The sequence below is a fragment of the Antrostomus carolinensis genome, unplaced genomic scaffold (genome assembly GCF_000700745.2).
Source record: "Antrostomus carolinensis isolate BGI_N321 unplaced genomic scaffold, ASM70074v2 scaffold1061, whole genome shotgun sequence".
NCBI classification, from domain to species: Eukaryota; Metazoa; Chordata; class Aves; order Caprimulgiformes; family Caprimulgidae; genus Antrostomus; species Antrostomus carolinensis.
In genome coordinates, this window is record NW_010291841.1 from 71,150 (window position 1) to 98,344 (window position 27,195).

The 27,195-nt window shown below is 52.3% G+C and overlaps 2 protein-coding genes and 2 non-coding genes across 4 annotated transcripts; 2 read left to right on the forward strand and 2 right to left on the reverse strand.

Annotated features, from left to right (window-relative positions):
* Positions 1-5,428: 5,428 nt before the first annotated feature.
* On the forward strand, positions 5,429-5,510 carry TRNAS-UGA (transfer RNA serine (anticodon UGA)). The gene has a single exon. It is a non-coding gene; the product is annotated as a tRNA-Ser (tRNA).
* A 515-nt stretch (positions 5,511-6,025) lies between these two features.
* TRNAE-CUC (transfer RNA glutamic acid (anticodon CUC)) lies at positions 6,026-6,097 on the reverse strand. The gene has a single exon. It is a non-coding gene; the product is annotated as a tRNA-Glu (tRNA).
* Positions 6,098-11,523: 5,426 nt separating this feature from the next.
* LOC104531737 (C-C motif chemokine 5) lies at positions 11,524-12,889 on the forward strand. The gene is made up of 3 exons (XM_010176726.1): positions 11,524-11,596; positions 12,085-12,196; positions 12,802-12,889. Exons 1-3 carry the CDS (start codon positions 11,524-11,526, stop codon positions 12,887-12,889), a joined length of 273 nt encoding a protein of 90 aa, XP_010175028.1.
* Positions 12,890-21,166: 8,277 nt separating this feature from the next.
* LOC104531738 (C-C motif chemokine 4) lies at positions 21,167-22,868 on the reverse strand. Its single transcript, XM_010176727.1, has 3 exons — positions 22,736-22,868; positions 22,057-22,168; positions 21,167-21,254 (listed from the first exon to the last, which is right to left on the reverse strand). Exons 1-3 carry the CDS (start codon positions 22,806-22,808, stop codon positions 21,167-21,169), a joined length of 273 nt encoding a protein of 90 aa, XP_010175029.1. The 5' UTR covers positions 22,809-22,868.
* Positions 22,869-27,195: the final 4,327 nt, after the last annotated feature.

Genomic DNA, 27,195 nt, shown 5'->3' on the forward strand with positions numbered 1-27,195 from the left:
AGTGATTTGGAGATGCATATAAAATAACTGCTGATCATTGTGGATGACAAAGACTGGACAAAGAACAAGGCAGTTGCACAGAGCAAGCTTGAGCTGTCTCTGGTAAAATCATATGCATAATAAGATGGACAATCACAAGGATAATCTGTGTAAATAAGAACAGGCCAGAGGTGCAAAATGAGAGATTCCAGCCTGAAATGTCTAGAAAGGAACAAAGTGTTGGGTCAGTCAAGCTCTTCAATTTGGATTACGACAGTTATACGCCTGTGTTGTACTTCAACGGACAATCGGGAAGGTGGCTTAAGTAATTTAATTCTTTGAACATCAGTCAGGCTGATCATAAAAGGCAATGCTGAATTCTTACTGACAATCAACCATGTAAATCTCACAAGACCAGAAGGCCAATCCTTCCTACTGTTTAAATATTTTCACAGTTCTTATTAAGCCAAAATAAATAAAAAGAAAATATGAGAACGGAAACTGCCAGCAAATATGTATCATTTTAAATCTGAAAAAAATAAATAAAATTATTTGCCAAGGTCAAGTTTTCAGAAGCTGAAAATGCAATGTCAATATTTGTCCCCTAAAGAGAAATTCAAAACCAAAAGCAGAAGCTGATCCCTAGTATCAGAAGGACTCCGATCACCCCGGCAGGTGCTCTGCCTTGTCCATCCATTTTCTGCCTACAGAATGAACATAAGCGGAAGTCCGGGTTCTTGAAGGGTGGTTTTGCTGTTTCTTTTGTGTTTGTGACATGTATCATTTCAATTTCATTAGCGCATTAGTGACAGTCTGGTAAGCCCCAGCTGTCCTTGGTACAGGGGTACTGTCTGCCTTCAATGGCATGCACCGTCATGTGCAGGTGGCCCAGTGCTGCTCCCACGACTGGAGTCACCTGCCATGCAAATGTTGCATTAACATTACATGTGTCCTACCCATTACTCGAGCCTGGGTGCAAGTGCAGTCCCCAGGGTCTTCACGTGTCCACAGGCAAGCTGTCCTATGTCAAATCCAACTAGGATTTATGGTGTTCTGGTGCAATCTTTTGAGCTTCAAGAGAAACCAGGGTATCCTGCCTACCAAGGCTGATGTTCATTCAGCAAAGTGTACAAGACATCCAGACAGCCAGGGCATTAATAATCCATTAATTAGCTGACCAAGTAGCAGATTCCTCCATCAGGTCTCCTCTCTGTCTTGAGTGTAGAGAGGTGGGGGTGGGTCTGTTCAACCAAGGAACAAGGGACAGGACAAGAGGAAATGGGCTCAAGTTGCACCAAGGGCAGTTGAGATGGGATGTGAGGAAGAATTTCTTTGCTGAAAGGGTTCTGAGGCATTGGAAGGGGTTGCCCAGGGCAGTGGTGGAGTCCCCATCCCTGGAGGGATTGAAGAGTCGTGTAGACATAGTGCTGAGGGACATGGGTTAGTCATAGGGGACTTGTCAGTGTTGGGTTCTTGATTGGACTCAATGACCTTAAAGGTCTTTTCCAATCCAGGCAATTCTCTGTGATTCTGTGTGTGCATGTTTAGAAGCTGCATATTTCTTCTCTTTCAGGTTTTTGGTATTACTGCCATTACCTCTCACTATTACTATTCAGGATGCAGATCTTCACCTGTAAATCCTTGTGTAAATCTAGCAACCTGTAGCTATGTGACCACTGATGGTGTTTGCTAAATATGTGATTAAGTATTAACTGTAGCAACAAGATCTTTAAACTTAAGCAACACAAAAAAGAAAGATCTCATTATTTCCTTATTTCCCATCCTAATGGCAAAAGCAAGATCCTCCCCTTCCCCATTGGACACTCCTCTGATTTTCCTGCAGGCTCTTTCAGTGCCCGTTTTCCTGACACAGACACATTTATGCCAGTAAAACGCAGATGTGAACTCAAGGTTAACAGCAGTTAAGGACTTAATTTACATACAACTTCAAACATGCAAAGCTTCTTCTTCACCTGCCAAAGGCACTTTTTTTCCTATATTTCAAACTGTGGATTTATTTATATACTACTGAGAGCCAACAGCTCTGTTTGGCCTTGAGCATAGAACAAGGAGGCCTTCTCCATAAAGAGTTAAAGTCACATTTTGGTGCTGCAGCCTTTATATTTTTAAAGCCAGACAAACTGTTTTTTTTTAAATATCACCCCTGAATTGCTAGGAACTGTTCCTCCTCTACTTGCCCTACAATTTCTGTGCTACTAACTTATCACTTCTTACTTTTTTCTCTTTTATCCTGCTCACTCCACCCCTTTGCAAGCTCTTCCCTTCATCTATAGGAGCAGAAGATGCACTGCATACAGTTTTGTAAATCTGTAGTGGTTCTTCCATGCCACTTATAAGCCAAGCCTGTCCTTGTCCAGACCTTGGACGTAGTCTTCGGTCAAAAGCACATGAAAAACTGAGAAGCTGTGGGCTAAGAAATTATTTTCCCTTTACTTCATCATGATCTAGAGCTGTAGCTCTCCCTCTCAGTTCCTTCTGCCCATGGTTTGACCAATCTACCCCCATCAGCCAGCAGCTCTGTAGGAGGGGAGCTGGCCCACCAGAAGGGTCTCACTCTCCAGCCTGAGATGGCAACTGGTGAGATTTGATGAGGAAAAAAACCTCATTCCCCAGCAGGAGCTGGTACTCATCTTTCGGTAGCTGCACATATGTGTTTGAGACCCCATGTCCATGGCATGGTCAGCTCACTGCTGACTGTTCTCTCAGAGCTTTCAAAGTGTTGGTGTGGGAGAGACAGCAACTGCAAGAGATGCTCAGGAGATGGCACCACAGATCTTTCTAGCATCACTGAGATGTTCAGGGGTTTTCTCCAGCTGTATGATGTTCAGGAGTGAGATTATTACCTCCTTTGAAGTCTTCCTTTAAAGGCTAACCAATCATCAGCCCAAGGCTATGAAGTCTTCTCAGACATGGAGACTACTTCATAGCCACAACAAGGTCCTCCAGGCAAGCACGCAGTGGATCTGCCTGCCATGCAGAAATAGGTGAGCCCAGTGGACTGGGCAGTGTCATGGGTGAGTACAAACTGCTTCATGCCTCTTTCCAGAAAAGATACCCATGAGGTGACCATCCGTGGCCTTCACAGTACTGTGGGACAGCCCAAGCACTCTTGCTGCCGCTGTCTCCTGCAGCGATCTCTGTGTTCGCAGAGGCTGTGCCAACTCAGTGTGACTCAGCAGGATGGAGCATTCAGACCTAACCCTGCCTCAAGCAGTAGGCACAGTTCCCAGGGCAGGAAAGCTGTGGAAGGCCATCTGCATCTTTCTAGCACAGTGGTAGGATCCACGACACTCATGAGGACAAGATACATCCATCCATGGAAAGATCTCAGCTTGCAAGGCCCAAACACGGCTCCTGTCCTGGGCAGCAGCTAGCATATTTCTTCCCTAAGAACAACTCTCTTTCCTCAGGAGTTGGTCCCTTGTTCCCCTTCTCATGGATCAAACTCCCTCTCCTCTCCATGAATAAAAACTTCAGCTCCTCCTCATGAACCAAACTTCTTCCTGCCCCATCTTTTAGTAAAAGCCCTCTTCCATCCATTCCACTTTTCTTTCAGACTGTGACCCCATGCTCAGACTGGAGAGTGGGAGATGGCTTCTCTGGAGATGGGGATGGCGGATCTAGAAGGAGATCCCAGCTCCTGCTCATGCCAAACAGGAGGACAGTTTCTTCATTTTTCCAGTTTATGTTATCTTCCTGCTCTGGAACTAGTTCCCATCTTATCTGGAAATCTGGGACACAGCCATACACCAACACAGAAACAGTTGTCAGGCCCCTAGAAAGCCAGTGGGAGAATACATGGCTTCAAAAACTCCAGAAATTTATTTAAACAAAGAGAGAGCAGAAGAAGCTTTAGATACTGCAGTTTTCAGTGTCAGACCAACTGGGAGACATGGGAGTCATTTGCTGCAGTGGACTCTTTTCCCTGGATTACAGCTTAATTTCTAGAGAGGCTGAGTACCTGAATAGATGTAAAAAATATCACAACTTTTGTGGTTTGATTAAATGCTTAACCATGTGAAGGAAAGTCTGTACAGACAGAGCTTGCATGGGTTCATTAGTGTTCACAAAGCACAAGTAGTCATCTCCTCTTGATCACTGTATGCCACCGTATTACAGCCAGCGAGATGTTGAAGCACTGCTTATGGTCAAGACGAAATGTTTTCTAACATTGCATCAGGTACTGGGACGCAGCCGTGGACGGGGATCAGTGTGCTGGGTCCAGCAGAGCCAGCGCTCGGGCAGGGCAGTCGCTGCTTTCTAAAACTGGGAAGATCAAAGGCTGAAAACTTGCAAGCAGAAGCAGAGTCTGAACATTCATTTGAAGAAGAATAAGGTCTGTCTCGTGACAGACCTTGGTGGTTTTCCATGTTGCGTAATACTGAAGAGTGTCATTTATTACAAGAGAAGTGCTGTCAGTCCTCTGTTAACTCAGACTTTTCTATGAACATATCCTGTTCTTTCTAGTAGGCAAGATTGTTTTATCTGTAAATATCACAAGAATTGTAGATGAAAATAAGTGTTTACTGCCAATGACACAAGATTAGATAAGAAAAGTTAACAACAACAACAAAAAACCCCCTCTGAGATATATTGTTGGAATTCTGATCAGTGTAATGAAAGTCTGAGTCCAGCCAGGCTGCAAGAACCAGCCTGGGGATAGGTCTTCTCCAGTGTCCTCCAGACCCTTCTGTCTGGTCTTCGGAGCTCTCCAGACCACACCTTTTGCCTTCCTTAACCCCTTCAGATCACTCTTTCAAGCTCTGGTCCCCTCCAAGCTCCGCCACTAGGGTAGCACTGTTCTCCAGGTCCCTATGTTCCCCGTCTGGTCCTCTCCAGGTCCATCCATTGGGTTCTAGACCTCCCCATCCTTTCCATATGACCCCTCCAGACTCCTCCTTTTGGGCTCTGGAAATGTGCAGGTCTATGTGCTCTGTTCTGGTCCCTCCAGGTTCCTCCATTTGCCATCTGAGGGATGTTCGAACCCTTACCCTGAAAGGAAACCTCACCTCAACAGCTCTCTTTGGATACCAAATGCACAGTACTTCAGGAGTAAGGAGAAATGGCTCATTCCAGACCATAGACCTCATCTTCACTAACTGTGCCCATCAGGATGCTAGTGGCCTTCCAGCTTTGAAGGCTCTCCACTCTTGTGCCAGACTCCAACCCAAACCCCACAGGCACTTCAGGAGATTCAGGGAATGTATCTCCCAGCTCTGAACATGAATGTGATGCGGAGAAGAGGGAGAAGGAGACCTGGATAACCAAAAGGGAAAAATTTAAGCTTAACCTTTCTCTTGAGTCTCTCCATAATTGTCCAAAGGGACAAGGATAGCAAAACCCACATCCAGGGTGGGAGCAGGTCCTGTTCTGTCCCTTGGGACAGGGTGACAGCCATGGGCTCCTGTGGAGACCATCCTTGCAAGATGCTGTGATGGCCGAGCGGTGAAGGCGTTGGACTTGAAATCCAATGGGGTTTCCCCGCGCAGGTTCAAATCCTGCTCACAGCGGGAGCTTTTACTGGCAGCCCCAGCCCCCATGTCCCCAGGAGGGACAGACGGACACAGAGTTGTCACCCCTCACCAAGGCACCCTCCCTGCATTCCCACCCTTCCCCGTCCCTGATCTCCCAGGGACCCCTTACCTTTAGGAGAAGGTCAAGATGGTGTTCAGGGGAGCAGCCCTGCAGCTCTCCTTATCACAAGAAGATATCCTGCAGTAGCATGTCCATCCCACACAACTGGGTCACCCTGCTCCCCACACCCCATCACAGGCTCTTGTCTCCTCCACCTGGGGTATTTTTATGCAGAATGGTGCAGCCTGATGGCAGTGGGACGACAGGACCTGATGGCAGTGGGGTGACAGGAGACTGCTGCCACCCAAAATTCATCCAACCCTGACCCAGCCCTTTGCACTGGGTGTGGGAGCTCCTGAACCCCATGCTGCTCCTGAACCCCATGAACTGCTCAAGGGCAGTGCAGCCACCCAGGAAAAGGCTGGGACCTGCTGTGGCTGCAGGAATCCCCTTCCCTGGCTGGGAATCGAACCCAGGCCGCGGCAGTGAGAGTGCCGAATCCTGACCACTAGACCACCAGGGATGAGGTGGTGATGGTGGTGGACATGTTGGTGGCCACCAACCAAGTCCTGAAGGGACAGGGACACTTGGCCCCACAGCCCAAGTTGAGGACCAGATAGGATGGATGCCACAGCCTTTCTGGGGGACTCTGCAGGGATGGCTGCTCCTTTCTGAGAGCTGTGGCATTGGGAAGACCCTCAGTGCAAGAGGACCTCGTTGCTACTGGTTTTACATTAAATTTGCATCTTGTTTTTCTAGGGGAAAACAACCAGTTGGGGCCATAGAATCATAGAATGGTTTGGGCTGGAAGGGACCTTAAAGCTCACCTAGTTCCAACCCCCCTGCCATCAGCAGGGACACCTTCCACTAGACCAGGTTGCTCAATCTTTTAAGTCTTCATCTGGAGCTGCAAAGAGTAGATGATCCCAGTTTCCAGAAAGCCCTTCTGAGGGAGCAGAGCCTTTTGCCTTCATTCACCCTGCAGAAGGAATTAGGCCCTCGTTAGCCAATGTGCTGGGGGAGTGGTGCTGCCAGAGGGGCTGGTCAGGAGTCATGGGCAGCAGAAAAGCTCTGGCATTGCCCAGGGATCACCCCACCCTTGTCCTGCAAATCACACAGAGCCTGGACCCATATATTTAACTTAAGCAAATAAGACAGAATCACAGCATGGTGGGGTTGGAAAGGACCTCAAGAGATCATCCAGTCCAACCCCCCTGACCAAGCAGGTTCACTTCAAGCAAGTTGAACAGGAATGCATCCAGGTGAGTTTTGAACCCCTCCAGAGATGGAGCCTCCACACCCTCTCTGGGCAGCCTGTCCCAGGGCTCTGTAAATTAAGAATACATTTCACTTAAGAAAAAAAAAAATTAAAAATAATCTTAAAAAGAGGCTAAGTCAGGCTGGGGCAAAGACACAAACTTTTCCCCCACCACCTTCACCCACCTCCTAGACAAGAGGTTTTCTGCTGAGTAGGAGGATGGAGAGGGGTTTGAAATGGGCCCCCCACTCCCCAGGTGGTTACTACCAATGTAGGCAGCATGACAGGTTCCAAAGAGCCCAAAGGAGATCCCAGGGCTCAAGGTGACAGTACAACTGTCACCTGTCCCTGCAGCACCCAGCACAGCGGGGTTCAGACCTGAGGGGAATGAGCAGTTACACAGAGGGTGACACCCAGGGAGGTGCCTGGGCTGGCAGGAGCAGTGGAGGAGACCCTCATCCGTGAATTTGGGAAGGCAGGAGGAAACACTGCAAGGCTTCTCAGCAGATGGGTGAGCCATGACTGAGGTGGAGATGAATGAAAGGGATCCAGGAACATTTCCCGCAGAGGACAGTAGAGGGCCCGGTGCTCCTTGGATGCTCATGTGGGGTTGGGAAGGGAAGTAAATGGACAGAGAAAATCTCTCTGACTTGCAGGGGTCAGTGCACACAGAGTGGGGAAACCTCCCTGAGACTTGCCTTCTCCCACGCAGCTCCCTAAAATAGCCACTGCAGCTCCCCTCTCCATCTGTTACCCCTGTCCTGGGCACTGGTGAGGCTGCAGCTCGAGTGCCGGGTTCAGTGTTGGGCCCCTGACTCCAAGAAGGACATGGAGGTGCTGGAGCGTGTCCAGAGAAGGGCAACGGAGCTGGGGAAGGGTCTGGAGCACAAGTGTGCTGAGTTCCCTTGTGGCTGAGGGAACTGGGGGTGTTGAGCCTGGAGAAAAGGAGGCTGAGGGGAGACCTTGTGGCTCTGTGCAAGTCCCTTGGAGGAGGGTGGAGAGAGGTGGGGGTGGGTCTGTTGAACCAAGGACCAAGGGACAGGACAAGAGGAAATGGGCTCCAGTTGTGCCAGGGGAGGCTCAGATTGGATATCAGGCAAAATTTCTTCACTGAAAGGGTTCTCAGGCATTGGAATGGGAGGGAGGTGGTTAAGTCCCCATCCCTGGGGGGATTTAAAAGCCGGGCAGATGAGGTGCTCAGAGATCTGGTTTAGCAGTGGACAGGTACAGTTGAACTCCATGATCCCAAAGGTCTTTTCCAACCAAACAATTCTATGATTCTATGATCTGAGGCCAAACCCCAGCACGGTCCCCATGGTCCCCCCTGCAGCCCTTCCATGACATGGTCTGGGGTGGCAGTGGAACATCCAGAATCCAGGTCCCCCGTCCCCATGGTGCCCCAGTCTCTGCACAGGTTTCTCTACAATGCCTGGAGGATCCCAGCTACTGGCCACTGCTGTTTCCCTGAGGAGCTGCATGGCAGTGAACAGGAGAGGCCAAAGGGAGGCAGTGGGTGACTTCAGAGGACAAGGAGAGCAGGGAGGAGTGTCACCCTCCTATGAGAGCCATGATGAATGGTCTGGCATCTTTCCAACACTCTGGTACCTCTACCATGCTGGTCAAGGCTGCAGAATACACCTCCAAAAGCCTGCACAGGGCTAAACGCCCTGAGTGAGGGGCCAGGCTGGGCTGTGCAAGGGTCACCTGGGTTTATGCCATCCCTTGGGCATGTTGGGTGGGGGAAAGAGGGAGCTGTGCTGGGCTGAGGTGCAGACGCCCTGTGCTTTCAGAAAGATATGCAGATGTCATGGTTTCGATTGCCTCTACAAGCTCAAATGGAGCATGAGCTCTGGCAGCTTTGCGGTTGGGGGAGCGTCAGTATCGCTCTGTGGTTTCTTAGATCTCTATCTGGACCTGTCAGATATTTTGTCATAGACTGGAACAGTTTCTTCCTCTGCCAGGACATCTGTGCACATCAAAACAGATTCACTTGCATGTCCCATAGCAGGACTGTCTCCATCTGTGATGGCAGAGGAAGGGGAGGTGGGCGACTGCCACCCCAAATGCAACAAGGAAGCGATACAGCCCAGGAGCTGCATGATGCAGCCCAGGAATGTGCAGGGCCATGTGGTGAGGCAGGTGATGGGGATGTAAAAACTTACTTTCTACAGCCACTGCTCCTTTGAAAGAGAAGTCCCAGCCCCAGCACCAGCCTTGGGGCAGCAGGGACATGTCAAAGCTCAGTACAAAATGCAATTGCTGTTGTAGCGAGGAGACGAGGCTGAGACACGTGGCCTTGCTTTGCACCCCTACATGGATGTGGGGCATGAGCAGTGTGTACATAAATGAGGCAGAACAATAGGTTAATTGCAATACTGGAGCATGTGCAAGATGGAAGTAGCAATAAATAATCCCTCCTCCCATCTCTGAGAGTAGCATGTCCCTTGGCAAATTCCAGATGAGATTTTGGTCCCTTGCAAAGGCTGAGTACCTGCTAGCATGTTGCTCTGTTGCCCCAAAATGCCACCACCTCATGTTTGTGACAACCCCATGGTGTCAGTCACCTGGTTCAGCTCCAGGTCCTTCATGTGCTTTTGAAGGAAGGAGACTCAGGGTCCCCAGGACACCATCGTGCCCAGCTCCATGAGGGTGGCTCCTGAGTGGAAAAGCCACGGACTCTTGCCCACCCCAGCGGTGTCCCTGGCACAGCCCATGGGGATGGTCCTGAAGCACTGGTCCCCACCTGTGGGGACACTGCGGTGAAGGGGACACTGTGGGGAGGCAGCCCCAATACAGCCAGACACAAGGAGATCCCCAAGGGCCCCACACAGACCCACACAGCATGGTGGGGGAGAAGGAGAGTGGGAGGAGAGCAGCCCTACGCTGTGCTCCCCGCTGCGTTACTGGGGTGGTGGGGCAGTGAGGAAATGCTGGGGAGATGAGCTCGTGGTGCCTCGTGAACGGCAGTTGTTGTTGGGAACCGGGCGCGAAAATTACCGGAGAAACCACAGGCTGTGAGCTGGCAAATTTGGTGCCTGTTGCAGAGAAGAGGGAGGTGGAAAAAGGGGAAATGCTCCTTGGGGCATCCTGGGGAGCCCGTCACCTCATGGCAAGGGCAGTGCTGGAGGGCTCGGGGCAGACCACATCCTGAGCCCCGTGACTGTGAGTGTGAGAGCTGGTCCCTCTCCACTACCGGAGCAGAGGAACCTCCTACTCTGACTTCTGCATCCCACCTGTGCTGGTTTCACTCCTTTGGCTGAAGCTAACACAGTCGCTCTCTCACTCTCCCCTTCCCACCCCCCCAGGAGTAAGGGAGAGAACTGGAAGGGTAAAAGTAAGAAAACTCATGGATTGAGATAAAAAAATTTTACTAATTTAAATAAAATAATAACAGTAATAACAGAGTATGCAAATGAGTGATGCCCAGTGCAATTGCTCACCAGCCACCAACCGATGCCCAGCCTGTCCCAGTCAGGGATCCCAGAGCAGAGACAGTCCTGAAACTGAAACCCAGGAAGAGTGAGAGCCTGAGTGATCCCCGAGAGAATCCCCCCAATTTCCAGTCAACCCTGGTTAATACACTGACCATGACGTGACATGATCTGGAATATCTCATTGGCACATCCAAATGCCAATTTGGGGTTTTGCTAATTACTACACTTCTCCCTCCCAGTCCTAATGCAGCTGTGAACCAGCCAAACACGACGGCCTTGGGCTCCAGCAGCACCTGATCACATTAGGACTTTATCAACATTCTTCTCATAACAAATCCCACACTGAACCTAAACCACAGCTCTTCAGGCTACTGAGAAGAAAATGAACTCTATCCCAGCAAAACCAGGACACCACCTTATACCAAACCCATGCTGGCAGTTGGGTTTGACCCATATCTCTGGGAGAAGATGGTATTTGTACAGTCAGACCATCGAGTCGGGATTCCCAGGTAAGCACTCCCATTACTGGCTGATGCTGACGTGTGTTAGGAGGGATCTGGAGGTCCCGAGCTCCATTCTAGAAGCACAGCATTAAGGATTTTGTGTTTTATGGTGCCAAAACTGCCAGCCCAGATCTACAACCAGTCTCCAGGGTGCCAGTCAGCCTTGGTGCCTGCACAGGCAGCAGAGCTCAGAGCCTGCCCCTCTGCATCTACCCTGTGCATGTCCCAGACCCACCACGGGTGTAAGGACCCCCTGGCTCGATCCGCACTGTCCCCAAGCCATTTTGATGGTCTGAGCACCTTTGTCCCCAAGGCCTGGGTTCTTGAAAAGGAGATTAAGTTGAGGTCCTCCTGGTCCTTCAGGCAGGATGCTGAGATGAGTTTGATGAGTACTGCTGTCACGTTAGTGAATCTAAGTGTGAACCTGCAGCTCAGGGGTGATTTCATATCCTGCCTTGGTCAGTGTAGCCCTCATGTGGGTGCCGATTTGCTCAGACTTACCTCACCCCACACAGAGGCTATTCTAGTATTTCCTAGACCTGCTGCTTCCTTTTTTTGAGCATTTCTGAGGCAAAGGTGCCGTGACATCAGTTCTGTTACGCTTTGGAAATTCCAAGTGTTTGCCCTGAAATCTGACTGATAGGGCTGGCCATCATCTCTATAAAAACCAAGGACTGAGCCAGCACCTCACATCAGACACAGGAGGAATCTGCTCTGGTCCTGCCTCTGCCCTTGCAGCTCATCTCTATCCACAATGAAGGTCTCCTCAGTGTGCCTCTCCATCATCCTTGTTGCTGCCCTGTTTTCTCAGGCCTCTCCTGCTCCAAGTGAGTACAGCATCTCCCTCTGCACTCTTGGGGGTGGATTTTTGCTCTGACTGGTTGTAATTTTGAAGCAGAACTGGAAAAAAGTTATCTGCAAAGGTTGGAAACCTGTGGGAATAACTTATCCTGCTTTCTTGGGATGGTCTTCCTTTCTAGCATCCTTTTATCTTAGGGATGATTTTACTGATAAGTGTTGAAGTTTTCAGGTTTCCCCTCTCCTAATTTTGTTGTGGGGTCTTAGGAGTGATCCCAGGGTGACTGAAGGGATTTTTTTGTCACTGAAAGTGAGTGCAAAACATTTAACAAGTAATCCTAGCAATGTCTTTAATTAAACTTTGATGTTCACAGCAATTTCTTGCTGACTTTCTGGGGAAACAGGAAGAGAACCGGGCTCCACAGTGGATTAAGGGGATGGTTGCCCATGGTCTCAGCTGGGGAATGTGCAGTTTATTGAGTGACAGACTCATGTTGGCTTTCCTGATGTCTTCCAGTGGGGGCTGACACAACTGTGTGCTGCTTCAGCTACACCTCACGAAAGCTGCCCCAGAGTCATGTGAAGGATTATTTCTACACCAGCAGCAAGTGCTCACAGCCAGCAGTTGTGTAAGTACCAACTCCTGCTCTGGGCTCTGAGGAGAGGCTCTGCCAGCCTTTGGGCTCCTTCCCTCATGTCCAACAGGGCCCAGAGTGTGGTGGTATGAGGAACCAAACCGGGAGTAAGGGAAGAGGGCATCCCTCCTGGGTCCCATGTGCACCCATCCTCCTCAGCTGAGATATCAATGGTCTCCTTGAACCATCAGGGTGCTGGGAACAAGGTGTGGGAAGGAAGTCCCTGTGTAGCCAGCAGGACCTCCCAGTGGTGATGAGACCAAGGCACATAATCTGCCATCTCCAAGACTTGCACCTGATATGCCACCTGCTCAGGGGCTGCATCCAGGCTCACCACTACACTGACTATGGCCAGGAACATCTAAGCATGGGGGGGGGTTCTCTCAGGGACCTTGATGTCCCTGCCCTCTGGGTTTTAGCAGGCTCTGCAGACCCCTGATGCTTGGGAGTTTGTGGGATGGGAGCCTGGAGGGGAGGTGATCCCCTTGGGAGATAGCCCCGGTCACAGGGCACATCAGCATGTGCCCAGAAGATGACCCAAGGCCCTCATGTCACTTTCCCCCTCTGGGGCTGTAACACCTCCCTGCCTGACTTGACAGGTTCATCACCAGGAAAGAACGTGAGGTCTGTGCTAACCCTGATGCCAGGTGGGTGAAGGATTATGTGAACGCCCTGGAGCTGCAGTGAGCGCTGGGAGCTGAGAGGTCTCTGCCCTGGACAAGTCCTGCAAGACCATCCAACAGAGTCTTGGCACAGACCTAGAAATCCTGCTGCTGACCACCAGGACCTGCTGAGCCACCTCAGGACCCTAGAAGTTCCTTTTGTCTTGCAAAGGTGTAATTTATTTATAATTTAGCCGCCCTTACAGGCAGCTGTGATGCTGGGGACTTCCTGGCCTTGCAGACCTGTTTGGGTGCAGCCTGCTGTGTGACATGTGGCTAAACTGTCCCCTCCTTGTGCCTCCACTGCTAGAATGGGAGGGGAATTGTATCCCCAGAGCTATTTGTGGGAAGTGGTCTACTGAAAGTATGAGTGCCATCATGTAAACCCAGGCTGAATTCCAAGTCAGCTGGATGAATTTTGCTGTGGTACAGCAGATGCTGTGAGTAAGATCTGTCTCCTTAGCGGAGGAAGTGGTGCACTGGTTACTTACAGGATGCTCATTGTGGAACCACATTGTTCAGCCTTGTTCCCAAAACGCTGTCTCTTGCTAGTGCCAAAAAATAAAGATTTTTATTTTTTTTTTCTGTCTGTGTCAGCTCTGGAAGAGGTTGTTCCCCTCCTGTCTGGAAAAATGGGGCTGATAGGACCGTTTTGGGAGAGGCAGGGGAAGAACCCCAACTTCCCAGTTGGAAATGCCTCAGCCTCCTTATCCCTATAGAAAAGTTCCCTGCTGCATCACCTCCCTGCTCCCAGCACCGCAGCAGCAGAAGCCCCATCGTAACTCCAGCACCTCCCAGCCTCTGTGCTGCTGGAGAGCCAGATCTCTCCCCCAGCCCTTTCCCCCAGTCATATCAGGAGCCAAGGTCAGGAGCTTGTGGCACTGGATCCACTGGATTTTCCCCTGTTGGTTTGGCAAAGGGATGTCTGGAAGTCACAGGGTGGGGGTGCAGCGGCATCTCTGCACTGAGCTCAAAGCGGGGTGGTCAGTCAGGACCGTGTCCCCAGCCCAGGCTCCTCTGGGGATGCAGCCTGGGCTGTGCTCAGCTCTGGGTGTGCTCTGACAGTGTCTTACTGCAAAACACAGGCACCGATTATCTGCTGATCTTCAGCTGCTTTGGAAACCTGAATTTGGTTTAAAAAAGCACAAGAGATCTTTTGAACCAAGTAAAACCAACAAAAGCAGTTTATCAGCCTATGGTTTGCGTGTGAAACTAGCTGATATCTTTGTGGGTAGAGAATGACACTGCAGGGTCTGACCTCTGAAGCTCTGTGGGGAGGGACAGAGAGCTTTACTGGGCTGTCTCCATCAGACCCGTCTGAAACAAAAGCTCGGAAGCTTTTGTATCACCCCTTGGTGAAGAGTATCCTCAGCTGTAAGCTTGTGCATGTCAAATCTTCACCTCCCTGGACATTTTCCACCACAAAATGAGCTATTCATCACCCCTGAGAGTAATTTCTCAGCCCTCCCCTCACTGCTAGCAACAAATGATTCCCCATAATTGGGGGCATGCAAACCAGTGTGAGATGTAATGTCCATAAAACACCCCCAAGCCCATTGGTTCCATGGTGGTCTGCAAATCATAGAATCACAGAATGGTGGGGTTGGAAATGATTTCAGGAGGTCATCTAGTCCAACTCCCCTGCCAAAGCAGGTTCACCGCAAGCAGGTTGCATAGGAAAGTGTCCAGGTGGGTTTGGAATCTCTCCAGAGATGGAGACTCCACAACCTCTCTCCAAATGTTCAGGTTGTCTCTTGTTCTCCCCTGGCTCATCACCACCTCTCCACAGGTCTCCCTGTTTATAACCAGCATTTCCTGTTCCAGTTCTTTTTTAACTACCTCAAAGTCTCTGTTTCTGGCAGGAGCCAAGTCCACAGCTCTCACCTGCCAGTCCTGGGGCTCTCCACAGCCTGGGGCTGTATTCCCAGCAGTGGCTGCCCACATCAGTGCAGGAAATGGGTGCAGAAACCTCGCAGAGCCCAAGGGCAGACGAGAGGCTCACAGTGCCCAGGATGAGGTTCCCCAGAGACGAGGAGGCTGCCCCAGCCATGAGGTCAGGGTCTACAAGGGGCTTTAGCAGCCCTGGAGGACCCGCTCTGACACGCTGAGCTGGTAGAGCATCCTCCCAGCAAGAGCAGGCAGCGGAGGGAGCCCTGAGATGTCTGTGAACCAAGAGCTGGTGCCACAACCTGACCTTATCTTGTCCCTGCATCTTGGCAGTGCACCTGCCTGCGTGCTGCCCAGGTGCTGAGGGATGGAGGGGGTCCCAGGGATGGAGGGGGTCCCAAGGATCCCAGGGATGGAAGGCATCCCAGAGATGGAGGGGGTCCCAGGGATGGAGGGGGTCCCAAGGATCCCAGGGATGGAAGGCATCCCAGAGATGGAGGAGGTCCCAGGGATGGAGGGGGTCCCAAATCCTTGGTGACTGGGCACAAGGCAGCACAGCCCCAGGTAGAAGAGAGTGGATGTCCCTGGGGATGGAGAGGAAAGGTGTAGGTGAGTGGAGGTGGGTGCTGAAGGGAGGGTGCAGGGCACCCTGGAGTGCAGAGGGCAGTGGGGCACCATGGAGACGCAGAGAGAAACGAGGCAGGGAGCTGGGAGGCTGGGAGCAGAGGACAGGGGCAGAGGAAGGATGCAGCAGAGGAAAGGATCCGGCACTTGGGGCTGGGATGGGAAGAGCCCTGTTGGGCCAGTGGGATGTCCAAGCTCAATGATGGAGCAGAAGGCTTTATTCCTTAAGGAGAGTGTGAAACCATGTCTACAGAACAAGGGTGAAAATTGTTAATTAACAGCACACCTGAAATGCCCCTTCCCTCAAGGTAGAAGAGGGGAGGACCAGGAAACCTTTGTGTTGGGGAAGGGATGCACCATTGCAGGGCTGCACTGAGTCACACCAGGGATGGGGAATGTCCTTTTTGTGACCGTTGTCTGGTGTGGAGGCAGCCAGCCAAGGAGAGGTGCTGAGAAACCAGAGAAGGTCCCTGCAGCAAACTCTTGGCTCTGCCTCAACTTGCTACTGGCTCCGGCGGGTGGGGAAAAGGACCACAGACCACAGATCCAAGTGGTCACTGTGGAGCGTGTGGTTGGTGTTTCCTGGGGCAGGTACCTTCTGGAGAGAGTCCAGAGGAGGCCACAAGGATGATGCGAGGGCTGGAGCAGCTCTGCTGTGAGGACAGGCTGAGAGAGTTGGGGCTGTTCAGCCTGGAGAAGAGAAGGCTCCGGGGAGACCTTCTAGTGGCCTCCCAGTACCTGAAGGGGCTCCAGGAAGGCTGGGGAGGGACTTTGGCCAAGGGCAGGGAGTGACAGAACAAGGGGTGATGGCCTGAAAGTGGCAGAGGGGAGATGGAGATGAGATGTGAGGAAGAAATTCTTTGTTGTGAGGGTGGTGAGACAGTGTCCCAGGTTGGCCAGAGAAGCTGTGGCTGCTCCTCCCTGGAAGTGTTGAAGGCCAGGTTGGATGAGGCTTTGAGCAACCTGGTCTAGTGGAAGGTGTCCCTGCTGATGGCAGGGGGGTTGGGACTGGATGAGCTTTAAGGTCTCTTGCAACCCAAACTAGTCTGTGATTCTGTGATTCTATGATTCTGTTTCTGTGCTGCACACCAAACATCTCACCTGGGAGCACTTTCTCAGCTGTGCTGGGGCACCTGCACCCCTCAGAACACCAGGAACAACCTCTCATCCTCCCTCTGCTGGACTCATCCCAGTGTCAGTGTGGGCAGGTCCTTCTCAGCCATCTCCTTGCAACTGGAAAGCATCTCTTCTTGCCAGGACTGAGTGATGGCCAGTCCCAGATAACACCCCAAAAAGTCCCACTCTTGGTCCCGAGCTGGAGAAAGATTTGTGGGGCTGAGCCAAAGGTTTCCTGCACAGGCAAGAACCTGTATCCACACAACAGCTGGCTGCTGGCACCTGCTGGTGGTGTAGAAATAGTCCTTCACATGTTTCCTGGGAAGCTTCTGCCAAGTCCATGTGAAGCAGCACACAGCTGTGTCAGGGTCAGCTGGAAGAGATTTGGGGTGCAGGACTGAATCCATATGACCAGAAGGAGACACAACTTGAGACCAAGGAGTCAGAGCAGGTCATGCCTGTTCCTCAGGCATTACAGGTCACCATCACGAGCCCTTCTTCCTCCAGAAGAGGAAAAAACAACCCAAAGATAGAGGTGGATTTACCTGGAACAGAGCAGGATTGGGAGCAGAGGGCAGCAACCAGGAGAACAACAAGGTTCAACCCGAGACACCTTTATGTCCCCATCAGGAGCTAAGCAGACATACAGACCATGTTAGTGCTCAGCACTGATCCATCCGGTCCCTGCTTTCCACAGGGAAGCACCAGTGACGAGACATATAAATGGGTGGGTTTAGGAGAAAGGTTTCTTGAGCAATGTGGAGCTTCCAGAACATGTCCAGTGTAGGTTAGAGACCAAGTTCAAACCATCATCTATCAAAGAGCTGCAGGAAGAGGCCGTGTCAGGATGTACATCCCTTAATACAGCAGATGCTTCAGCTAGAAATAACCATAGCTGCACTCCTCATGTTGAGAACATCCGAGACCAAGAGGAGGTGAGAAGTGACCCGCAGGGGCTGGTGGAGGGGGAAGCTACAGAACCAGGTTAGGAGCAGAGGTCAGCAGGGAGACAATGCAGCCACTGGGTGTGAAGGTCTGCATGGCTCACCTCCTGTCCCAGGGCTTCCCCAGCTTCACTGGGAGAACGGGGACAGACACAGGGTTCAGGCTCTCAAAAAGACCAGAGAGAACCGGGCTCCCAGGTGCTCTGCCCATGGCACCATGAGGATCTTCTGACCTTCTAGGTGCCTTCTGCCACAGCAGGCAGAGAAGGAAAAGTTCATGGAGTCCAGCAATGTCAACCTGCCCAGCCCCACGGGAGCAACCAGCCTTGACTTTTGTCCACCCCTGTAAGCACACAAGAAGTCTGATGGCTGAGCAATGGTCATCTTCCAGTATGCAACTGGGGAGTTGAACTCTTCCCTTGCCTCTCCATTGGACTCGTCCATCAGCTCAGATCTGCCTGGTGAATCACTTGGCCTTGCTGAGTCCTGACTTGCACCTTGAGACTTGATACCTGGCTCCATGCTTGTTTGTGCCCCATGTCCCACATGCAGTCTCATGGTGGAGCTCATCCCAACTCCCACCCCCGTTCTGCAGCACAGAAGTCCCCGAACTGCTTGGAGAACAAAGAAATCTGCAGGCAAGGGAGCGTTGGCTGTCAGAGTTGAGGATGAGAAGGGTGTCGGGGCCAGGGGCTGATCTACAGCTGATCCGTCTCTTGCAGATTTCTGTGCAGCAGGAGAGAAAGGGCTGGTGCTGCCCCCAGCCTCAAGACAGGACCATTGAGAGCAGCTGGTCCATCCCTGGATTCAGCAGTATTTCTCCCCGCAGCAGCTCTCCTGGCTTGTCCAAGTGTCCCCTCCTGGCTGGCCAACCCTGCCCAGAGCTGGCAGCAGGTGACAGGCACCTTTGACCCTTGGGGCTACAATTTCTCCTTTGCTCTTACAGCCCCCCACCATGGTGCTGTCCCCACCAGCCCCATCCCCAGGGCCAGCATGGACTTCCAGGGAGCACAGGCAGGCACTGAACCCCGGGCTGGGATGCTGCGGTCCCCACATAGGTGGACCTGTCCTCGTGGAGCCTGGCTTGAGTCAGGGGAGATGGGTCCAGGACAGGGGGAAGCAGGGATCCTGCAGCAGACTGGTTTGGCTGCTGCTCCTGGAGCTTCAGGAAGGAAACCAAAACCAGAAAGGCTGGAGAGGGAAATTCCCACATGTGCCTGGGCTCCCAGCCAGGGACTGTCCAGAGAAGAGCCAGTGACAGCCCCATTCCTCCTGCCTCTCCAGGCTGTCCCCTGCACCCCGGACCTGGGGAAAACCGCAGACCCCCCCAGCCTTCCCTTTCACCATGACACCCGTCCTCCATCCCCTCACAGCATGTGGAGCCCCAGATCAGGGACTACTTTGGTCTCCTGGAGTTCCTCTGCGGCACCAAACTCAGCTTCTCAGCGCAACAGACGACTGAGCGTGCAGCAGGCGTGGAGGGTCAGGAAGCCCTCAAGGGTAGAGGAGACCACCAGCACTCTCTTCCCTGGCTCCTCACCTTCCCAACCCAAGGGCAGAAGCTCCTGTCCATCCACCCCACCACTTGGTAGCCACTCTCTGTTCTTGTCTTTCACAGCACAGTGTGAAAGCCCTGCTCAGGATACATCCCTCCACAGGTTTTTGTCTCTCCCCCATGATGGTAAGCACTGGTCATAGGATGGGACAAGATTTTAGCAAACATGCTGATCCACCTTGTCCCTGCTCGGACCTGACCCTCTCTGCTAGGACCCTGCTGTGCCGGGGGAGCACGGGGACCCTGCCAGGAGTGGGTGAGAGCCTGTGCCGTTCCCAAATCATCCTCCCAGCAGAGCCATCAGGAGCCCTCCCCATGGAGCTGGAGAGGAGCCCACATCACCAGCACCATCTCCTGGGACACAACACAGTGCCTGGGCTGGGTCTGCCCTTTCCTGGGATGCTGCTCCTTGGATCCCCCACAAGTCCTCCTGCCTGCAGCTTTCCAGCCTGGAAAACACGAGACTAGAGGGAAATCAGAAGACAACGTGGAGGTGCTTTCCCAGCCTCAGGGTTGCCAAGTCTGACCTATAGCTGCAGGGAAAAAAATGAAACAATAAGAGAAAGGGGTTTTTTTTCATATTAGGAAGAAGAAATACCGACTGGAACAGGATGGCTGCAAGGCCAGGCCAGCTCTGGGTGACCATGCTGCTGGGGACATTTCTTCTCAGTGTGCAGAAGCAGAGGAGTGCTGAGCACGACTGCAATGATAAGCTGTGCCCAGCACTGCGCTTTTACCTTTGGGACCTTCTCTTTCCTATCCATGCTCCCACCCAAAGCCACGTCCTGGGAGCAACTGCAGCAGGTTTGCTGGTGGCTGCTGTACCCCTGCAGCATAGCCAAACCCTTCCCTTTTTTTTACAGGTGGGAAAGTGAGGAACAAGCTCCATTGGGGTGGTCAGAAAGAAAGCTGGGGTCCCTGCCCCTCTCCAGGCAGCACTGCTGGGCTCGGCAGGACCTGGGGGCTGGTGGGCAAAGATGTGGTGATGTCTTGGAGGAACATACGTGTGAGGAGAGATGCCATGGGGATGCTGATGGTGTGCATGTGAGTGCCTGTGGGCTCTGTGCTGGGAAACACTGCAGTGTAGCTGGCAGAAATGGCTTGCAGGGGTGGGCACGGGCAGGGAACTGACCCTGCTCTGCACCCCAGCACCCTCAGCACACGAGTGAACGAGCAGCTCATGAGTCCCAGGTACCTGCCAGCTCCCAGGGCAGCCCCAGCACCGTAGCAGCTCCATGTCCTCTGCTTCCTCCCATCCAACCATTAGCCGCTCTCCCTGGTCCCCCTCACAAAGCCTCTGACAGGATTTTACCCCTTAGAGCAATGTGCCCCATCACCACCCCATGGCACACACACAGCATGCCCAGGGACCAGTTTGGGCTGGGAGCAGCAAGGAAGCATCTGGGATGTGCCTGGGGTGTGTGGAGAGCATATTGATGTATGTAAAAGGCTCAAATGGCCGCACAAACATGTCTAATTCTGTAGAGGATGTGGGCGGTGGGGGTGTATGTGGTGGGGGAATGAGGTGTCAGAGGATATTCATGTGTCTGCAGCATGGAAACTTTATGGGTTTGCCTCAAACCATTCCCCATCATCACGTGTCATGTAGAGTGTGCAGATAGGCTCAGGGTGAGGTTCTGTCTCTGTGCTGGTGAACACCACACAGAGGCACATAAAGGAAAAAAACTAGAGGTTTTGTCCAAATTCTTTATTCTCCAGAATCATGATTTCACATATGTAAGCCAAGGTCACCCGTCATCCAATGCTGAGACTCTGAGCCACCTTCCCATAAATACCCTCCCTGCCACCCTCCCATAAATAGCATTATTATCCACAGAAGAAAGTATTACCTATCCCATATGATAATGTCTTAAATAATTTTAAATAATATAAGAAATAATAATAAGGTGCAGTCCCCTGGGCATTCCCAGGCCAGAGGTGGAGGTGTCAGGGCAGAGGGATGAGGTTGCAGACTGATCCGTGTGAGCCGAGGGCAAGCAGCAGCAGCACCCCAACACGAGGTGACCCGTGGTGCTCTTCCAGCAGCCCCTTGGATCTCCCTGCAGACGATGTGATCACCTGCAGCTCCTGTTGCCCCAGTGTCCTGCTCCATGGCAGGAGCTCAGGATAATGTGACTCGTGCATGACAGCAGCTGGGCTCACCATCTTGCTTTGCTCAGTTCTGCTTCAAGTTTTGCAGGTAACTTTGAACCCAGGTGTCACTGGGATTGGCACAGACCTGGCGGCCTTTCTTGGTGATGAACCTGTGGAACAGGGATCACAGAATCATAGAATGGTTTGGGTTGGAAGGGACCTTAAAGCTCACCCAGTCCCAACCCCCCTGCCAGCAGCAGGGACCCCTTCCACTAGACCAGGTTGCTCAAAGCCTCATCCAGCCTGGCCTTGAACACTTCCAGGGAGGCGCAGCCACAGCTTCTCTGGGCACCCTGGGCCAGTGTCTCACCACCCTCACAGTGAAGAACTTCTTCCTAATATCTCATCTAAACCTCTCCTCTTTCAGTTCAAACCCATTTTCCCTTGTTTTGTCATTAACTGCCCTTATGAAAAGTCCTTCCCCAGCTTTCTTGTAGCCCCTTCAGGTACTGGAAGGCCACTATAAGATCTCCCTGAAGCCTTCTCTTCTCCAGGCTGAACAGCCCCAACTCTCTCAGCCTGTCAAGATGAGACATATTAGATCTCTGCTCAGCCCTGCATCCCAGGAGAGCCTGGACCCCAGCTTGGGGACATTGCAAGAGGTTGTCCCCTGTGCCCTAAGCTGATGCTGACACCAGCGACTGGCTGTGATGTCCCCTGCTCCCATCCCTTTTCCCACACTGCCCACTCAACTCCTGCCAGAACATCCCTGGGTGTCCCCACACAACCATCCCTGGCGGCCCCTGTGCAAGCCCTTTCCCTTTGGGGTTCTCCTCACTTTTCTCTGTCCCTGCAGACCCCCATGTCCACAGCCACCCCAGAGAGCTGGTCACACACACACAAACGCCCTGCAGCGCCTTTCCCCACACCACCCCAGCTTGTCCCCACCCAGGAGTCAGTGCTGGTACTCACACGACGGCCGGGCGGGTGCAGCTGGTGCTGGTTCTGTAGTACCTCAGGATGAGCTTCTGCGGGAGCTTATGGTGTGTGTAAGAGAAGCAGCAGATTGGGTGGTCAGATCCAACTGGAAGAGGAAGGAGAGGCAATGTGAGCACATGCAGGGCTGTGCGTCGGGAGCATCAGCTCAGGGAGCCGTGCTGGAGAGGAAGGGAGTGAGGAATTAAGAGAATCATTAAGGTTGAAATGGACATCAGGGATCATCTGGTCCAACACCAGGTACAGTATTGTCAGGTACTGGGGGAGATTCTCACCCAGTCATTGCTCAGAGCTTCATTTCCCCACCTCCCCCCAGCCCCAGGGCAGAGACTGGAGTCTCTAAACTATAACCAAGAATAAGTACTCTGAGCCCAGGATGGATGGATGGATGAGTGGATGGATAATGGATGATGGATGGATGGGTGATGGATGGATGGATGGATGGATGGGTGATGGATGGATGGATGGATGGATGGATGGATGGATGATGGATGCATGATTTTCTAATCCTGGGGTCCCTACATGCAGCTGATCCCAGTGCAGAGTGGCACAAATGCTGGAAAATTCCCAGTTGTTTGCCAGGGGAGTTCAATGGAGAAATGACAACAAAGACTCAGATCTGTTCTTCCTTCACAAATGAAAAAGCAGAACTCACCTGGGCCAGAGAAAGTTTGGGAGCAAGAGGCTGCAATGAGGAGAAGAGCGAAAACGGCTGCAGAGACCTTCATCTTCCCGTTGGGTGAGGGCAGTCGGAGCAGGACCAGAAGCTCTGGCAGATGCAGCTCAGACTGCAGCAGCTGGATTCAGCTCCCTTTTAATAGGGAGTCCTGGAGGCAGCCGGGAGCCTGAGTGGAAATTCCAGAATGATAACAACAGAGGATGTAACTAAAACGAAATAGCCAAAGGGAATTGGGGAAAAAAAAAGAAATTAAAAAGTCAGAAAGAATGGGATACGGGTCACACCGGAGCCAACTGTCCTGAGCTCTGACTCACTGCTCATTTTCGATTTAATCAAATCAAAAGGAAACTAAAATGTGCCAAGTGGCGTGGCCACAAAGAGGAGAACTGTTTATTTGAACTGCAGGAGGGATTTTCCCTGTGAGTCTGTAAAGCAAAAGGCACATGTTTGCCTGAGATTATGCAACGCTGGAAAAAAAAAAGAACAAAAACCAAACCAGGCAGAGCCCAGCGCGCTCGTGCCGTTATTGTGGGGTGTTATCAAAGGCTGATAAACTGCAGCACAAGGAGCTGAGAGGTGGCTGGACTGTGGGCTCTGTGCTACCCAAAGCTCTCTGCCCCCACCAGTCCCACAGTGCTTGGCTTAACGAGGAGCAGCGAGGAGCTGAGACTGGAGGCATCCCTGGAGATCAACCAGTCTAGCCCCTGCTCAAGCAGGGACTCTCAGAGCTGGTTGCCCAGGACCATGTTCGGATGGCTTTGAATATCTCCAGAGATGGAGACACCACAACCTCTCTGGGCAGCCTGTTTCAGTGTTCAGTAATAAAGTTTTATCTGGTGTTTAAATAGAATTTCCCGTTGCCTCTTGTCCTGTCACTGGCCACCACTGGGAAGAGTCGAGCTCCATCTACTTTGCTCCGCACACACATGTTGATAAGATCCCCCTGAGGCTTCTCTTCTCCAGCTCTCTCAGTGTCTCCTCCCAGGAGAGATTCTCCTGTCCCTTAATCATCTTCACGGCCTTTCGTTGGACTGTTTCCAGTATGTCCGTATGTGTCTCATACTGGGGAGCCCAGAACTGGACCCAGCACTCCAGAAGTGGCCTCACCAGTGCTGAGCAGATGGGAAGGGTCACCTCCCTTGACCTGCTGGCAATGCTCCTCCTAATGCACCCCAGGAGCCTGCTGGCCTTCTTTGGGACAAGGACACATTGCCACTCACGTCAGTTTGGTGTCCACCAGGAGCCCGGGTCCTTTTATACCAAACTGCTTTCCAGCTGGTCAGCACCAGTGTATACTGGTGCCTGGGATTTTTTCTCCCCAAGGGCAGGACTTTGTGCTTCTCCCTGTTGAACTTTGTGAGGTTTTTTGTCAGCCCATTTCTCCAGCCTGACAAGGTCCCTCTGAATGGCAGCATGTCCCTTTGGTGTGTCAGCCACTCCTCCCAGCTTCGTGTTATCTGCCAACTTGCTGAGGGTGCACTTTGTCCCATCACCCTCGTCATTAAGATATTAAACAGTACTGGTCCCAGTACTGACCTCTGGGGTTCCCCATTGGTGAGCTGCCTCCAACTGAGCTTTGTGCCATGGATCACAACCCTCCAAGCTCACCTGTTCAGCCAGTTCCCAGTCCCTCTCATTGCCATTTATCTAATCCACACTTCATCAGTTTGCCTATGAGGATGTTACGGGAGCCGTACTAAAGCCAAAATAAACAACATCCACTTCTCTGCTCTCATCCTATGAGGACACATTGGATGAGGCTTTGAGCAACCTGGTCTAGTGGAAGGTGTCCCTGCTGATGACAGGGGGGGTTGGAACTGGATGAGCTTTAAGATCCCTTCCAACCCAAACCAGTCTGTCATCCTGTGATTCTGTGATTCTGTTTCTGTGCTGCACAGCAAACATCTCACCTGAGAGCACTTTCTCAGCTGTGCTGGGATTCTGTGATTCTATGATTCATCCACCAAGCCAGCCAGCTCATCTTTGCAGGCTGCTCACAGTCACCTTAACAGCCACAGGCCTCCACAAAGCAGTCCAGCTGCAGGATATGACCCTGCTACAGAGAGTCTTTGCAGGCAGGAGGGTCTTTGGCCACCCTCAACCTCAGCCCCCAGGGGAGGGAGGGGTTTGCTGGAAGAGGTGGTTTGCCACACCAGAGACATTGTGCCAGCCTGAACTGCTCCCTCCAAAAGCTCCCTTGAGTTCAGGATAGACTTTCTGGCCAAGTGAGAAATGAGTGGTGGAGAACCTGCCTGGCAAGGGAGAGGCTTTTGAGCCTCGGCAGGGTCCCGACCCGGTGCTGGAGCAGTGGCAGCGTGGTGCCATGGCTGGGGGAGCTGGGGCTTCCCCATGTCCTGCCACAGCCTGGGGGTGCAGCTGGAGTCAGAGCCCCCTCCACTGCAGAGAGAGGATGCTCAGGTGGTGGGTGGGCTCCAGGGCCTGGATTTTCATCCCCAGAAGTACAAATCTGCTCGGCTACCCTGGAGCTGCAAGTGAGAGCAGTGCAGACACCGTCCTTCACAAATCAGCGGGGGAGCTGGGGCTTCCCCATGTCCTGCCACAGCCTGGGGGTGCAGCTGGAGTCAGAGCCCCCTCCACTGCAGAGAGAGGATGCTCAGGTGGTGGGTGGGCTCCAGGGCCTGGATTTTCATCCCCAGAAGTACAAATCTGCTCGGCTACCCTGGAGCTGCAAGTGAGAGCAGTGCAGACACCGTCCTTCACAAATCAGCTCATCTCCAGCAGAGACAGAAAGAAGGTTCAGGGCCCCTGATGTAGGTGATGACCTGCTGCTCTGCACAGTTACCCCTCCGGGGAGGATCTCTTTGGCACTCCTGCTGCCCTGCATGGTCTTATCCTGCATTACAACCCAGGACGCTGGTGCTGTTGGCTGTGGCAGGGTGCAGGCTCACCCCGCAGCATCACCAGAGTGGCTGAGGGTGAGATCGAGGCCAAAGTCCTGACAGAGGTATCAGGGAAGGTGCTGGGTTTTGCTGGGTTCATACAAGCTCTGGCAGAACCAGCTCTGCTTTCCCTGGGTAAGTCTGAGCAGCTCTAGGCAGAGGTGCAGAGCAGAACAAGAAGTGGCTCCAGCTTTTGGCTGAATTGCTGCAGAGGAAAACCAAATTATGGCCTTTTTTGCCATGGAAATGAACGATGCAGAAACCAACAGTGGGATTTCTATGTTCCTCTGTGCTTGCAATGCTAGCATGTGCACAGGGAAATGACAAATACCGGCTGCTGGCACTGCATTGTCGGGTGAGAAAGGTTGTGGCTGCAGAAAGAGAGCTCTGTGGCTAACACCAACCAGAGACAGCTTTGCTCATGGGAACTTCACAGCTTCTGCTCTCCAGCTTGCTGCCCGCAAGGAGCAAGCCAGAGGGCTGGTGGCCAGTGCAGTGCCATCTCGCTCGCCGTGCAGAGCACCCAGGGGTGGTGGGGAGGTGTGATGGGGGTGTGATACGATCTGCTCTGTCCTCCATCTGGAAGCCCTGAGTCAGTGGAAGGAAAGCAGTCGTCATTTACTGCTAAAGAATTTGGCAGAGCCAGAGGAGGAGGATCCACAGAGCTGCTGCAGCTGCAGTCGCTTGGCTGTGTCATCAGCACTAAACAATCAGCGCTCACAAACCCGCCCTTTCTCAGCTGTGATGTTGTTTCCCCCAAGTGCTGAGATGCCTCTGGGAAGGGGGTCACCTCTCCCACCCCAGCCACTCCTCTGCACTGCTGACCCCGGGGCCACAGGACTCTGGCTTCAAGTCACTGCTGCAATTCCAGCTGCAATTCCAGCTGCAGCCCCGGCTGCACGCTCCTGCCAGGCTGGTCCCAGAGCAATTTGCCCTCGGTGCCCTCCCAGGCCAGCTTCTGTTTTCAGTTTTCTGTTTCCATACAGTGGTTTTCACTTCTCTGTCAGATGCCAGAGCCCTCTCCTGTCACAGTTCCTGCCGTTGGAGCGTACATAAGCTGACCTCTCTCAAGCTTCCTTTATTATCCCTGGAAATGAGCCATTTTTTATAATTTCAGCCTCACCCAGATTGGCACGTGAGGTTTGTTTGGGTGCAGGCAGGGTAGAAAAAGAAAGCTAAAATTACTCAAAGAGGAAGACTGTAGGGAAGGACGTTATAGTGGGTGCTGAGTCTTCATCCCCTGGGTTAGATGGTGACAAGGATTAGCCCAGAGACTTTGGGGCTTCAAGTCCTCCCAAAATCCTGCCCTCACCAAGAATCACAGAATTGTAGAATGTTGTGAGTTGGGAGGGACCCACAAGGATCACCAGTCCAACTCCTGTCCCTGCACAGGACAATCCCAACATTCACACCATGTCCCTGAGGGCCTTGGCCAAATGCTGCTGGAATCTTGTCAGGCTTGGTGCCATCAGCACCTCCCTGGGGATCCTATTCCAGTGCTCCACCACCCTCTGCCTCAAGAACCTTCTCCTCATG